The sequence below is a fragment of the Salvia hispanica genome, chromosome 2 (genome assembly GCF_023119035.1).
Source record: "Salvia hispanica cultivar TCC Black 2014 chromosome 2, UniMelb_Shisp_WGS_1.0, whole genome shotgun sequence".
Lineage (NCBI taxonomy): Eukaryota > Viridiplantae > Streptophyta > Magnoliopsida > Lamiales > Lamiaceae > Salvia > Salvia hispanica.
In genome coordinates, this window is record NC_062966.1 from 30,927,938 (window position 1) to 30,943,247 (window position 15,310).

Genomic DNA, 15,310 nt, shown 5'->3' on the forward strand with positions numbered 1-15,310 from the left:
GAGTCTTTAATAAATATTGTTTTTAATTATATTCTCATTCCAATAGTGTTTGTTATAGTACGTTATCACGTATTGTGATAGGGATCTTACAATATTATGAAATAAAATATGATACTTAAATACTATAAATAATCGATATTGAGTGTGATTATGATGTATACCGAATTTTTTTTGTTCAGCCACGACATTTCTACATTTTGAAAGTGGTTTAAAATTAAAATTAATATTACTGCACGAGGTTAATTAGTTTTCTTTCTATATTTTTATTTAAATATTTTATTGACTCTAAGGTACAGCTATGGTGTTTGTGATCGTACCACTATTCTTGTTATAACTTTCAATGCATAGTCAAAAAGGCCAACAAAATTTTCTATATAAAGAAGTGGCACAACACATATCTTTGTATCACATCCAAAATTCAAGAAAAAATGGGAGAAAATAGTATTTCAATTTCAAAAAGTGCAAAGTCCGGCACCGAGAAGAAGCTAAAGCTATTTGGAATCGAGCTTGATCCATCTCGAATTCACAAGAAGGATCAAGCCTCTGTGGTGGAGGAAAGCGACGAGAGTGTCAGTTCATCGTCGCCTTCCTCCACCTTAATAGAGAAACCGCCGCCCGTTGATGGAAAAAACCCACCTCCGCCACCTCCCCCGTCCGAGGCGGCGAAGAAATTCAAGTGCACCTGTTGTTTCAAGGTGTTTGCAAACTCACAAGCATTGGGAGGCCATCAAAATGCCCACAAAAATGAAAGAATGAGGCAGAAAAAGCTGCAGCTCCAACTTCAAGCAAGAAAGGCCACCAAAAACCTCAATTATTACATCAATCCAATTTTCAACAAATTTAGTGACCAAAATAGTGAGAATTTTGTCACTTTTTGTGGGTCTAAGCCTGCTTTGCACAACAAGGAGATTCAAATTAATTTTGGCTCAGACATGATCAATTACGATCACGAGTCGAGATGGTACGATGTAAAATGTAATAATATTATTACTAATAATTATTATATGCAGCAAAATAATAAGCATAGGTTTAGTCTTATACAAGTGGATGATTCTAGAGGGAATTTGTCTCCCTCTTCACCTGAGTCAAAGAGGATTTGTAATAGAAAAGGAATAGAGTTAGATCTTCAATTAGGGTTAGGTTTGTGATATTTTAATTATTTATTAGTTTATTCGAATCTGTTTTCAAACTGTATGGAGAAAGGTAATATAGTTATAAAATGTTTATTTATTTTTCTTTATATATTCAATCTTTGTTATGGATTCCCCTCTCCCCACTAATTACGTGATTTAAATTACGATTCGACCACTAGCTGGAATAAACAAGATACGAGGTGATTTTATTCTATAATAGGGATTAATTATGTTTTGCAACTATGGGAATAAATTAAAGTTTTAAGCTAATAAATTAATTGGTTTGTAAGATTCAACTGGGCCAATTCTTAAGAAAGCCTTATCAATGGGCTTGAGTTGGGTTGATTTTCTAGCTCTATATAGCACAAATTAATTTACAGTATCATTATATTTATTCTCCCCCCTTTAATTCCCTAACCCTTCCACATCTATGCTGCGAAGAGTTATTTTAACACCAGCTTTTATTTTCATAATTAATATACCAATGAAGTTTCCTAGAATTTAATGAGTCAACAACCTTGTGGTAAGATGTTTCCTCTTCAATCAGTAGATAAGAGAGTTTGAATTTTGATATGATGTTTCCTCTTCGACTAAAGATTTCAAAGTATATGCAGTATATAAGTGTGGTTGGTACATGTGTGTGATTTAAAACTAAAAAAAACAGAAATAATCAGTGTGTCCAACAAACTTAATTGGAAAGATATTATCGTAGTCAAAACCATGCCTTTTAGTTGGACATTTTATATCTCTTACTAAGAATTTGATCATTTTTATAATTTCAAACCCAATCAACCTATAAAATTTTGAAATCCATTAACCCTTAAGACTAATTATGTAGAACCCAATGGGCTTAAGTAGATAGACCTTATCAACTATATATGCCCAATAGATATCAGAAATCTGAAAGATAAAAAATTTAAAAGTTGTTTACAATTTTCTTCCCTTAGAAAATGGTTTTGGAAAAGAGAATTTATGACGCCATAAACTCAGAGAAGAGCATCCACGATGGATGCCCTAGTGGTTGCTACATCAACATGCCCCTTTTTTCTGCAATAGTTTGACAATTGGCCCTAGTGGGTGCCCTATCAATTATTCATTTTTCATTTCAATTTTAATATTATATTTTTATGTTTACACGTTATAAATAGCAAAATTAGACTCTAAATCAAAGAACTAGCAAAAAACATACATTACTTAATTAAAAAAAGTTACAAGGGAAAAACTTAAAAAGAGGTACAATTTTAACGACCACTACGTGTCCAAACTTCTTCAACCATGTAGTTATGAGTTGAAGATGAGCTTGTCGGTTGCGCATGTTCTCCCCCAGCTTATAATCTCTCACTGACTCCATAGGGTAAACCTCGAATGACCGGCGAGGTTGCATGACCTGCGCTCGGTTCAGCTTCATCATAGTACCAATCGCTAGCTCTTGCATCTTCATCGTGAATAATCATGTTGTGCAAGATGATGCATGCATATATGACATTGACGATATGATGCATGTACCAGGAACGAGCCAAGCCTTTCACTATTGCCCAACGTGCTTGAAGCAGACCGAATCCTCGCTCCACGTCCTTCCGTGCAGACTCTTGCCACTGTGCAAAAAGGGCTCTCTTCGCATCCGTTGGGCAGTCAAGAAAACTGACCATCTCGGGTATATGCCATTGGCTAAGTAGTACCTCATATGATGTTGTCGGCCATTGGCAGTGAACTGGATAACCGGACCGTTGCCATTGCATTGCTCGGTGAAGAAACTCAACGTGTTCAGCACGTTGATGTCGTTGTTTGACCCCGTCACGCCAAAGTAAGCATGCCAAATCCAAAGACGATGGTCAACGATGGCTTCAAGTATCATCGTCCGGTGGGTACCCTTATACCCACAGGTGAATTGGCCTCTCCACGCTGCCAGACAATTCTTCCACTCCCAGTGCATACAATTAATGCTCCATAACATTCCAGGAAAGTCGTGCACCCTATCGTGAATCCTCATCAGGAACTGGCAATCTTCGACATTCGGTTTGCGCAAATATGAGGCGTTGAAAGCGTCAATCATGCCCTCACAAAATTTTATCAGACACTCTTGTCCAGTTGTATCCCCGACGTGAAGATACTCGTCGAACATGTCCGTTGTGGTGCTGTATGCCAACTGACGAAGCGCAACCCTGCAATTCGTGAGCGGGGATAGACCGATTCTGTTGGCCGCATCTTGTGGCTGCTGGAAGTACTCGTCGCGGGCCTCCATTGTGTGAACAATGTGGAGAAACAGTTCTTGCCGCATCCTAAACTGTTGGCGAAAAACCGTCGGTCCCCACCGGGGCTCATCAGCGAGGTAGTCCTCGAACAAATGTTGATGAGCTAAGCCATGCTCTCGACGGACGGATGTCCGGTGGTGGATGGGCCTCGGGACCTGCTCTTCGGCCTGCTCTTGCTCTTGTATTGCACGAATACCTGCGAGAATCTGGTTCAAACATTGCGCTTTCCATAGCCCCATTTATATCTTCTCCGGGAAATATTTTGGAAAAGTGAGTGAAAGAGAGATGTGTGAGGTTTGAGAGATGTGTGAGAAATGAGTGAAAATAAGGTATATCTATAGATAGAAATTAAATAAAAAATAAAAAAAAATATGAAAACGTGAAATTGGGCTTGGGCTCGATCGGGCATTGTGTTGCAATGGGCTCCCGATCAGGCACCGATGGGGACGACCGATCTTTCGGTCGACTCACTCAGTCGCCCGATTTATCGGGCGCCTATAATTGATGCCCGAGCCCGATCTCGGGTGATCGGGCGCAAGATCGGACATCCATTGTGGATGCTCTTACCAGTAAAGAAAAAAACTGGTATTTATATTATGGAGAAATAAATACACGCAAATTACATATCTTACTAAGAATTTGATCACTTTTATAATTTCAAACCCAATCAACCTATAAATTTTTTAAATCCATTAGCCCTTACGAATAATGATGTAGTAGAACCCAATGGGCTTAAGTAGTTAGACCTTATCAACTATGCCCAATAGATATCTGAAATCTGAAAGAGAAAGAAATTTAAAGTCGTTTTTAATTTTCGTCCCTTAGAAAATGGTTTTTGGTAAAGAGAATTTATGACGCCATAAACTCAGATTTACGTGTAGATAAAGAACAAAAAATTGCTATTTATATTATGGATAAATAAATACACGCAAATTACATGTTACTGGAAAATTAAAACAATAAAATTAAGAGAGAAAAATAAGTTGAAGTTAAAAATGAGGAGGAGGATTATGCACACCTAGGCATTAACGGCGCACATTCGAAGACTATTTTAGCAGCTAAAACCCCCTCCAAAATTTCAACACCAAATCCTCCCAAACTCAAAATCTCTGCAGATTCTTTGATCTGCACGAATTGAGGTATTTCACACTTTGATTTTTAAGTTTCCGCGTTTTCTTAATGTTTAATCCTTTGCTAATGTCTTGATCTGCCTGAATTGGATCGCTTGTTCTTTGCATAGATTGGATAGCTGATTTCCGTCTTATTCAAATTGGGGGAAAGATCTGGTTTTGTGGTGGCCCGTATGTGTTAATTTTTTTATTCTGTTGTTTTTAGGGGCACATGATTTAGGCCTTTCATATAGAGCACATTCGATTTCGTTTTTGAAGTTTTAGGTTGAGCCATTTTATCTATGATGTTTATCTGTATGAACTGTTAGTTATTAGGTTTGAGATCCCGATGATTTTAGGGATTTGGACGAGATAAATTAAATCTGGACTATAATGCTCTTTGTGAAGTGAAATTGCAGATTCAGATGATTTTAGGTACTAGGTCGAGATAAATTGAATCTGTTCTTTTATGCTGTTTGATGTATATGTGACATGAAATTGGAGATCTTTTATCTCTTTGTACTGCAATCTTGTTAGTTTTTTGTTTGTAATTTTGGCTTGTTATTTTAGATCTTCTGTTTGATAGAATTTTATTGAGTGTTTCATTGTTAGCTTGATTGGATATTATTCAGATTCAACTATCAAGAGATTATCAGAAGCAAAAAACTCTAAATGGCTGACCAGAAAAAGCAAGTCACCAAGATCAACCAGCTGCGTCCGCTGGATGCCGGGCTCAATCTAACTGTAAAGGTTGTCAGTGCTAAGATGGTGGCACAGAGAGGTCGGAATCAAGGGCGGTTCTCTGAGTGCTTGGTTGGAGATGAGACAGGAATCATTATTTTTTCTGCACGAAATGATCAAGGTGAACATCTCTTCACCATTTTGTGTTGTAAATTTGCAGAGTATGTGAGTACAAGTTTAGCATATTGTTTTTCTATGACTATGGCTTATTTGTAGCTTGCTTTTGAGATGATGGGTATAGGGGGTGAGATTATAATTCAAAATGCCTTCAATTTTTCTTTTGATATGTTATTATTGTACAAAGGTTGAGGCTTTCTTTCAAATACAATCATAGTATTACTTTTTCCCCTTTTTTCTTACTGGATTATATGTGGATCTGACATCTGAATTTCTGAAGTAGAGAATCCTCTCTCTTGTCATGATTTTGTAGTGGTGGAGCATGTCCTAGTGCCATTCTCTTTAAGTCTACGTTTTAACAATTCATTGCTCGTTGATTGCCTAATGTAATATATACATGCTATCTAGGCTTTGGGGATAGATTGTTTATGGGTTCTTAACTTCTTATTACGAGGAGATTTATGTGGGCTCAAAACTTGTTTGATAATGACAATGTTTGAAGCAAATGTGTTTCAATGATCATGATCAGGGCCATTAGTGATCCTGATCATGTTCATTGATGTGATTGCATCAATGACTGCATAAACTCCCCATGCCCTTGTAATTTAACTCTTGTGTTATCGCAATGTTTAAGAATGAGAATGCTAATGAAATTTGATTTAACATAATGCTATGTATTGTTTGTGTGTGTTTGCTAATGAAATTCTGACTTGAATGCAACTCTATTTTGTTGGGCATTCCACTTAAAACTACTTTTGTGAATTGTTTTTTGGTGAAAGATTGAATAATTTTAAAGATCGTGTGATGGACATGTGCCCTGGGCATTACGATTATTGTTATTAGATTTGGAAACTGAAAATTTAGACTACGCTTCTTCTTACATTGATGCATTGGTTTATGTTAGTGGATCTTGCAAAAGAGGGCAACACTCTCGTCCTCTCGAATGCAAAGATTGACATGTTCAAGGGTTCGATGAGGCTGGCTGTGGACCGCAGTGGTCGTGTTGAAGTGGGGGAGGCTGCCAGCTTCTCTGTGGACGAGAGCAACAACCTATCGTTGATCGAGTTTGAACGGATCGATGTCGTCGTCTGAGCAGCAGTTTGTCTTTCAAACTAGAAGCTATGCATGTGTAAGACAGTTTTGCCTAGAACTTGTACCGCCGGGGACATGTTTTTACTATCGCACTTTAGCTTATATTTATTGAACACGTTTTCATTATGCCAGTGTTTGTTAGTAGCAGGAAATCTTACATATTGCTACCTCTTTTTTAAATATAAATGGTGTTTTATGTCACAAAAACCTGCATGTGAGATGAGTCCAGATTCGTTGGAGGGCATATATAGAGCAAGATTTTTAGTCCGAATTTAATGGCATATGTACATATTCAAATTTGAAATGACTAGGATTGATGTCACATGACAATCGAATTTGATTAATCCTAACCGCTAAGGATAATTATATTCATTCATACAACAATCACTTGTGATAATCCTGTAATTCTCGCAAGATTTGGCATAATTTGAGCAGAACTTCAAATGATGTAGTACTACTTTTCATTGTGATAATCTTGAAGATTCAATGTTTATAATGTACGTAGGTATCCAATTAGGACTTTATTAGAGAATCCTCATAAAATTAGTTTCAATTAGGTTTGGCTTGCCTTTTTCATCCTTCGTGAACTCATTAGAGCATCCGCATCGGTTGAAAAAAACTCGTCCGTCCGTCCTTGCCGCTGGCAAGGACGAGGTTGTCCGCTGATAGGAGCTGTCCGTCCGTGCCGCTGGCACGGTGCTACTCTTAGCTAAGAGCACGTCCGTGCCGCTGAGTACCCTTACGTGGCGCTCTCTGATTGGCCAACGGCTTAGCCGTTGGCATATTCAAATTTTTTATTTTTAAAAAATTCAAAATTAATTTAAAAAAATGTTTTAAACTAAAAAAAAAATCCCCACTTCCCAAAAAATTCTATCCGTTTTCTATCTACTTTTAATTTATTTTTCAATTTTTTCTCCAAAATTCACATTTTCATCTATAAATAACACTTTAATTATGGGAATTTTTAACTTGTAGGATTTTAATTATGTATTTTTTTATTTTCTAGGATTTTAATTATGTATTTTTATTTTTTAGGATTTTAATTATGTAATTTTTATTTTTTAATGTATTTTTTATAATGTAGAAATGTTTTTAGTAATTGAAGTATTTAAATTGAATAATAGAATGGTGTGACCCTTGAGCTTGTCCTTAGCTAAGAGCACAACACTGTGCTCTTAGCTAAGGACAAGGTATAAAAGTGGATCCGGGCACACCTCCGTGCTCTTAGCTAAGAGCACTGATGAGGATGCTCTTACTCGTTCAAAGTCTACGTCATGACTATCCCCTTTTTTTTTGGTTAATTATATAATTATAAGCACCGCAAAAAACTTTAGAAAGTACACATTCTGCAGGGATAATATTAAATCAGAACTCAGAACTCCAAAGTCATGAATCTTCTCGATCGAAATAATACTCTTTGCCCACACGTCCACGTCTTGCATTACAATTTTTTTTTAAAAAAATCATAAATACTTATCAAGTAGTACTCGTTTATTACAATACACAACAAAGATCACAATATAGTTATATAGAAAGTGGGTTGTAAAATACAGAAATCGAGTGAAAAGAATTAACCATAACAACGTAAATTAATCATGAAGAGTAATAATTCAATCTCAAACCCTCCTCTCCATCACTGCCATGAAAGAAAATATCACGGCCACAACTGCTACCGCCACTGACTGCACAGAGCCGGAGGTGGCACCGTTTGGTGTAGACGGGTCATGCGGTGCCATAGGACCCATAGGAGCCATGCCGGGCCCCATGACGTGGCCGTGGTCGTGGCCTTCATGGGCAGCGACAAAAGCAAGAAGGGTCACAAAGCAAGCCAAGAATGTGATGAATCGAAAAGCCATATATTGAAAACTGATATGCTTTTCACTTCTTCAGTATTTCTTGCCTTGGGACACAAGTGTTGCATTGATCTATTTATTAGCATTTTTTGCAATTAAATTATCAATTGTACTATCCAAAAATCAAGTTGTATCTTGTACTAGCACCCTCGTCGCGTTTACTTTAGCTTTTTATAATTTAAGTGTGTGCCAAGTCAAAGGGGCTCTTTATGTTAAATTGTGGCTGTTATGGAGACTTTGGCATAGTTGAAATTTGGATTTTTTTAAAGTACGTATATTGAATATGTCTTCATTCCTTAAATATATTCGAGTCCTTTGTCATATACAACACAAAATAAGATTTGAATTTATATTAAATAGACAGAAATTTAAAGACTTAAATTTAAATTATACTATATGTTTTACTCCAGTGACTTGTCTTTAAGTCCCCAATGATTATTTCATTTTAATTATTTTTTTAACGAAATTTGAGATAAGAGGGGCGGCGGAGGCCGGTGGAAGAGAGGTTGACTTATTCATTTTCATAGAATACTAGTACTATTTTTAACATCTGTAGAAGTATATCACAAATAGAACATTTCAAACTATTATTAATATAATACAAATACAAACTGCATGTTTCATGCTTTTGTAAGTTCCCCTTGGTTCGTACTATTTCTTAGTATTTGTTCGAATAACTTATGGTATAATATACTAAAATATGAGATTAAATACACCTGAATTTAGTCGAAACGAAACTGGGAAGCCACTTAACACAGAAAATGGCCTAATGTGAATTAGTGTACATCATTCAAAACTCAATTCGAATTCACTATTTCCAGCACGAGAATAAAAAAAAATTACAAATTTACAGCCAGATTCAGTAACAAAAATCCCCAAGTTTTAATTTCAGTAGGTATAAATATAACCTGCCAATTCCGCAGCTAAAAAGAATTGTGTAACGCAAAATATAACGCGTGCTGGAACTAACAGATGCGTCTTAATGTATAGTAATATACTTAACTTAGAGAATCCCAGAATCAAACTGGTTCACAACAAAAACTTCATCAGCCTCAGAATCTACCACGTCCAACTATGAGTCGAAATCCTCCTGAACTTCTCCTTCTGCAGAGTTGCATATATATGCAGATGAGTTGATACATACAGATTTGATAACCAAATATTGAGAAAAAGCCCTAACCAGCAAGTTGGGCGCCTAGGTTAGCCTGAGCATCAGCCTCGGAATTCAAGTGCTTCCACATGATAACATAGTAAATCAGCCCCGGATAACTCAAGAGAGACACATGATATATTTGGTTAAGCTGTGGATAAGTTTACCCTGAGGACGTGCGCAATTTGGAATGAATCAAATCTTCCCACCAATTCCTTTGCCTCCTTGTACAAATTCATGAGGTTCTCGCTCTTAACCTTCCATAGACCCTGAATCTGCAAACGTCGTTGTTATTCAGAAAGCAAAGTTTTTGAAAAGGAAAGATGCCAAGAAATGTACCTGCATGCACACGAGCTTGGAGTCACCTTGAACTCGAATACTTGTAAAACCTTTTTCAGCTGCGTATCTCAATCCTAATATAACACCACGGTATTCGGCAAAGTTACAGGTGGCTATCCCAATACCTTCAGACAATCTACAAATCTGATATTGCGCAACAAATTAGAGTCCATAGATTCATGTTACGGGTGGAGGAAACAATAGTGATAGGTTGCTCACCACACTTCCATCATCATATCGGAGTATAGCTCCAGCACCAGCTTGTCCAGGATTTCCTTTTGAAGCACCATCAAACTCAAGAGTACAGGTCCGCTCCTTAGATTTTGGATAATTAACAGTTCCAGAAGAAATATTCTCCTACGGAAAATTGCACTGGAGTATTAATAATCCTGAAGATGAATGATTCTAAACAAGAAATACTAGGAAATCCACCCCCATCCTCACTTTTTGAGCTTAAATTATCTTGAGGTGAAGTTATTTTCGATTTTGTTCATCGTATGTCATTAATCGTCACTCTGAAGCATCTAGAAACTATCTCCTGAGAAAAATTATATTCAAACGAAATGAAAGAGACGGGACTAAAGATTAGCTTACCCCATAATTTGATGGTATTAGTGAATCTTTGTCTAATTTAGTTTTTGCTGGCTGGCAAGGTGCATCATCTCCTCTAGAAGAAGGCTGGCATCAAATTAAATTTCATCACTAATTTAGTACAATTAACTTCCACTAAACAAACTACTATCAAATAGAACAACACATGAAAATTGCTAGTTATGAACAAAATCTGTCATTCCTATAAAGATCATCACCATGAGATTCAAAACAAGGGAACAATTAACCTATATTTCTACCCTAAAACCAATATATACAGAAAGTGCACATATGAAATAAAGGATTATGTATAGAATCTACAGATGACCTGAAAAGGCCATGCCATAAGAGTTCCAAACAGATCATCAGTGAGATCCGAAGCTCTGATAGTGTACATGGCATTTTTTAGGCCGTGTGCTTGGAGATAATTCTCTGCATCCTTAGGCATGGAGCAGCCTTTATACACACTGACTGGAGGATCACGTATCTGTCAGGATAAAACACAACAGTCAAGTGACGTTATTAACCAATAACATCACATGTTTGAGAAAATGTTATGAATAAGCACAACTACATGACAAGGTTGACACCAACATTTTCAGCATTAATCAAGATAACATAATCAATAACAAAATGCTAGTGCCGACCTAGTTATTGTGTCAGCAATGCAAAGAAAATCACATATCAAAACTAGAAACAAGTGACTACCGAGGTTCCAACTTGAGCCTGGCAATCGCTTAAGCTTCTGTAAACACCAACAAGGTCGCCTTTACGGACAACAAAAAACTCATCCTTGTCCATCACTAGTTTAGGATTACTTTTTCGACGAGAGCTAGTTCCCCCAGACTTTTTCGAAGAGTAGCACTGAACTTGACTTCCCGTCGCCAAATATACGAAGTTTACTGTTCTAACACCCGAAAAATGGAAGGTTGCTATCCGTGAAGGATCAAGATATCCGCAAGAATGGCTATGCGAAACAAGATTGCCAGCCCTTGATAGGAGTGTTGAGCAACGTGCATGAAACAAACTGATCATTACCGAGTAAATATCCTCCCTATTTTCAGGCAAATCTGAATTGACAGAAATCAATACAATAATCAACACAAAAAGATAATATACCTACATATATAATCTCACTAGCTGAGAAACACACACTCACAAAGCATAAAACTGAGGCATTCGTGAAAAAACGCACTGCACCTAAAAAATGCACATCTCCTCAAACATAATCGATGATCACATCCACCAACATTAGCTCCATCACAAATAAAATGCTAGAGGAAATGGTGAAATTGCACGGAACAAATGCATTCAGCAATAGAGAATGTCTGCAGATTATGTTCAATTCCAGTTATTCTATATAAGATTCGAATCAGTAGAGCTCCATAGATGTAAATAATCGAATTAAAATATGGAAAATCCATTGACAACATCCACATACCACTCAGTTGGATAATAGTGAAAACGGAAGAGCAATCAGCAGAAGAACTCAATTCATGGAGAGAGATGATAAATTAAAACCATAAACTAACCATAAACCTCCAATCACCTGGAAATCCCTTCCTCCTACTGTGAGATTATTAGCTCCACTCCCTCCATCTCTCTTCAAATCAATTCCATTCTTTTTAGGGCTTTTGTTTTGGGGTTTCATTTTGAGCTCGAAATTGGCCCAATTATGAAATTAATGAAGACGGATGGTTTGGATTGGGCCTCAGGTCAAGCCCATTAATACTGAATTGAAACTAATGAAACTTTTTTGGAGTTCAATAATACACCAACTTATTATTGGATAAGTAAATGAGTAGTGATATGGGACAAGTGTTCATTAAGTGCATAACTAGAGAACAAATATCAGCTATAAGATTAAGAAAATCAAGGGCAGACTCTATGTAATATTTGAAATTCATCCAGATTTTACATCACTATATGAATGAATTACTTCATTATAAGATGATGGGGTAAAATTGTTATTTAAAAAACATATCATTTTTCAAAATGAAAATTGAGTTAAATTTGAAAAACATATCATTTTTCAAAATTCATCCTCGCGCGACTCTTCTCCTTCTCTTCTCATCATTTCGCCAATCCACTAATCAAAAATCTAGGGTTCAATCGTTCGTCTTCGTCGCCTCCTCTACTGCGTTCACTCTCACTCTTCTCTTCCGTCTCTTTGGTGTTTCTGTAATAATTCTGTCGCTCAGCTCCTCACCGCGACTGTACCGCCGGTGTATGCTGCTACGCTCATTTCTCTCATTTCCAAATTCTCCTTTTGCCTGCCATCGCTCTTCTCCTCTTATCTAAACCTCAAATTCTCACCCTCAACACCGATTCACTCCGCCGTCGTCGTCGCCTCATTTCGTTTTCCTCAACATCCAATTCTCTCATTCCGTCGTCGAATAATGGACTCAAATCAGAAAGATTTTTCAAAATGTAAGTTGTCCTACCAATTTCGAATTCATTTTTTTATTAACATTTCTTTAGCTGCTTTAAATTTCATTTTTTGAAGGTTTTAAACGTCAGAAGAAAATGCAACCGGAGGTCCTTACAGAATACTCCATGGCTCCGATCATGAGTCATTCCTACTTTTTTTTAAAAAATTTTAATTTACGATATTCCATGCTTAGAGTGAAGTGTTTGTGATCCCTGCTTATAGTGTACTGTTTTTTTATTTCAGTGAAGTAAAACGTGCTTAGAGTGAAGTGTTTGTGGTTCGTGCTTATAGTGCACTATTTTTTCATCTTAGTGAAGTAAAATATGCATAGGGTGAAGTATTTCATGGTTAGAGTGAAGTGTTTGTGATCTGTGCTTATAGTGCAGTATTTTTTCATCTCAGTGAAATAAAATGTGCATAGAGTGAAGTATTTCATGCTTAGAGTGAAGTATTTCATGCTTAGAGTGAAGTGTTTGTGATGCATGTTTATAGTGATCTGTTTTTTCATTTAAGTGAAGTAAAACGTGCTTAAAGTGAAGTGTTTGTGATCCTTGCTTATAGTGCACTATTTTTCATTTCAGTGAAGTAAAACGTGCATAGTGTGAAGTATTCCATAGTTAGAGTGAAGTGTTTGTGATCCGTGCTTGTAGTGCACTATTTTTCATTTCAGTGAAGTAAAATGTGCATAGAGTGAAGTATTTCATGTACAGTGAAGTGTTTGTGATGCATGCTTATAGCGATCTATTTTTTCATTTAAGTGAAGTAAAATGTCCATAGAGTGAAGTATTTCATGGTTAGAGTGAATTGTTTGTGATGCATGCTTATAGCGATCTATTTTTTCATCTCAGTGATGTAAAAAGTGTTTAGAGTGAAGTATTCCATGCTTAGAGTGAAGTGTTTGTGATCCTTGCTTACAGTGCACTATTTTTCCATTTCAGGGAAGTAAAACGTGCTTAGAGTAAAATAATACATGATTAGAGTGAAGTGTTTGTGATATGTGCTTATAGTGCACTATTTTTTCATTTCAGTGAAGTAAAACGTGCTTAGAGTGAAGTGTTTGTGATCCTTGCTTATAGTGCACTATTTTTTCATCTCAATGCAGTAAAACGTGCTTAGAGTGAAGTATTCGATGCTTAGAGTGAAGTGTTTGTGATCCTTGCTTATAGTGCACTATTTTTTCATCTCAGTGATGTAAAATGTGCATAGAGTGAAGTATTCCATGGTTAGAGTGAAGTGAAGTGTTTTACCCTGTTTGTGATCCTTGCTTATAGTGCACTATTTTTTTTATCTCAGTGAAGTGTTTGTTATCCTTGCTTATAGTGCACTAATAAATGTTAAGAGTGAAGTATTTTACCTTTGCAGTGATTCAGTTTATGCTTAGAGTGAAGTATACAATGTATGTCTTATAGTGTTTTGTGTTTTCTGATTTCAGTGAAGTGTATAGACCTTAGAGTGAAGTATATGATGATTGTTACTATGGTGAGCGGGAACAAGATTGGAAATGTATTGCCTAAAAGAAGCAGCAAGGGAATACTCCAAAAGCTAAGAGCACAGAATTGCATCGCATTAATGTTGTCGAAAACAAACCATGAGTCACTGAATAACTTGGCGACAACATCAAAACATTATCAAGAATGTAGCAACAACACGAAGATAGATGTGGAAAAATGATTTTAAACTTCAAGCGTTCATGACCATTTGTATGAAACTGATATGGTTCATAATATGTATCATTTAGTTAAATATAAATCTCATTCGTTTCAATTAAATTCAATATTATGTTAGACTATTTACTTCACTGCAGAGCATATTTGCTTCACTATAGAACATATTTACTTCACTGTAATTCACTGTAAAGTTATTATACTTCACTATAAGCATATAATAGTTCACTATATGCACAATATACTTCATTGTAGGGGAAAAAAAATACTCCCTCCGTCCCAAGATAAGTGACTTGTATTCCTTTTTGGGGTGTCCCACTATAAGTGACCTATTTCCATTTTTAGCAAAAAGTCATCTCTCTTACTTTATTCTCCACCTACTTTATTCTCTCTTCTCTCCTCTACTTTTCCCTCTCTCATACGTTACTCTCTCTACTTTAACTTATTTAAATACCATTTCTTAAATCTCGTGCCCAAAAGAAGTAGGTCACTTATCTTGGGACGGATGGAGTAGTAAACAATAAGGCATGTTCAATTTACTTCAATATATGCACAATATACTTCATTGAAAATGATAAATATAGTAGACTGTAAGACATGCACAATATACTTCACTATATGCACAACATACTTAACTTTATGTTCAATCTATTTAGTACACATATGAATACTTGTTAATTATTTAACAAAATATAGTTCACAACTTAAAATTGTGATCTGATAAGTTTTGGTATGAAGCGAACAACTATAGTAGTGAACTAAAACAAGTACGCAATGAACTATACATATGTAAGAAGTGAACTAAAACAAGTTTGCAACAAAATAAAACTCACTTAAC

The 15,310-nt window shown here is 36.2% G+C and overlaps 4 protein-coding genes across 11 annotated transcripts; 2 read left to right on the forward strand and 2 right to left on the reverse strand.

Annotated features, from left to right (window-relative positions):
- The first annotated feature begins 417 nt into the window (after positions 1–417).
- Positions 418–1,242, forward strand: LOC125208236 (zinc finger protein 5-like). Its single transcript, XM_048107817.1, has one exon. It carries the CDS (start codon positions 429–431, stop codon positions 1,146–1,148), a length of 720 nt encoding a protein of 239 aa, XP_047963774.1. The 5' UTR covers positions 418–428; the 3' UTR covers positions 1,149–1,242.
- Positions 1,243–2,661: 1,419 nt separating this feature from the next.
- LOC125206785 lies at positions 2,662–3,624 on the reverse strand. The gene has a single exon (XM_048106009.1). The coding sequence runs from the start codon at positions 3,622–3,624 to the stop codon at positions 2,662–2,664; it is 963 nt and encodes a 320-aa protein (XP_047961966.1).
- Positions 3,625–4,366: 742 nt separating this feature from the next.
- On the forward strand, positions 4,367–6,570 carry LOC125203489 (uncharacterized protein At4g28440-like). Of its 2 annotated transcripts, none has more exons than XM_048101841.1 (3): positions 4,367–4,524; positions 5,127–5,356; positions 6,257–6,570. In XM_048101841.1, exons 2-3 carry the CDS (start codon positions 5,167–5,169, stop codon positions 6,442–6,444), a joined length of 378 nt encoding a protein of 125 aa, XP_047957798.1. In that variant the 5' UTR covers positions 4,367–4,524; positions 5,127–5,166; the 3' UTR covers positions 6,445–6,570. The 2 variants fall into 2 exon arrangements, with proteins under 2 accessions (XP_047957798.1, XP_047957799.1); XM_048101842.1 differs by having other exon boundaries at positions 4,369–4,524; positions 5,107–5,356.
- A 2,509-nt stretch (positions 6,571–9,079) lies between these two features.
- On the reverse strand, positions 9,080–12,020 carry LOC125207546. 7 transcript variants are annotated; one of them, XM_048106932.1, is made up of 10 exons: positions 11,927–12,008; positions 11,537–11,705; positions 11,086–11,447; positions 10,706–10,864; positions 10,381–10,464; positions 10,006–10,143; positions 9,787–9,930; positions 9,615–9,722; positions 9,478–9,529; positions 9,080–9,401 (listed from the first exon to the last, which is right to left on the reverse strand). In XM_048106932.1, exons 2-10 carry the CDS (start codon positions 11,541–11,543, stop codon positions 9,370–9,372), a joined length of 1,086 nt encoding a protein of 361 aa, XP_047962889.1. In that variant the 5' UTR covers positions 11,544–11,705; positions 11,927–12,008; the 3' UTR covers positions 9,080–9,369. The 7 variants fall into 7 exon arrangements, with proteins under 7 accessions (XP_047962889.1, XP_047962890.1, XP_047962888.1 ...); XM_048106933.1 differs by having other exon boundaries at positions 9,615–9,716; positions 11,819–11,944; XM_048106931.1 differs by having other exon boundaries at positions 11,819–11,937.
- Between the last annotated feature and the right edge of the window lie 3,290 nt (positions 12,021–15,310).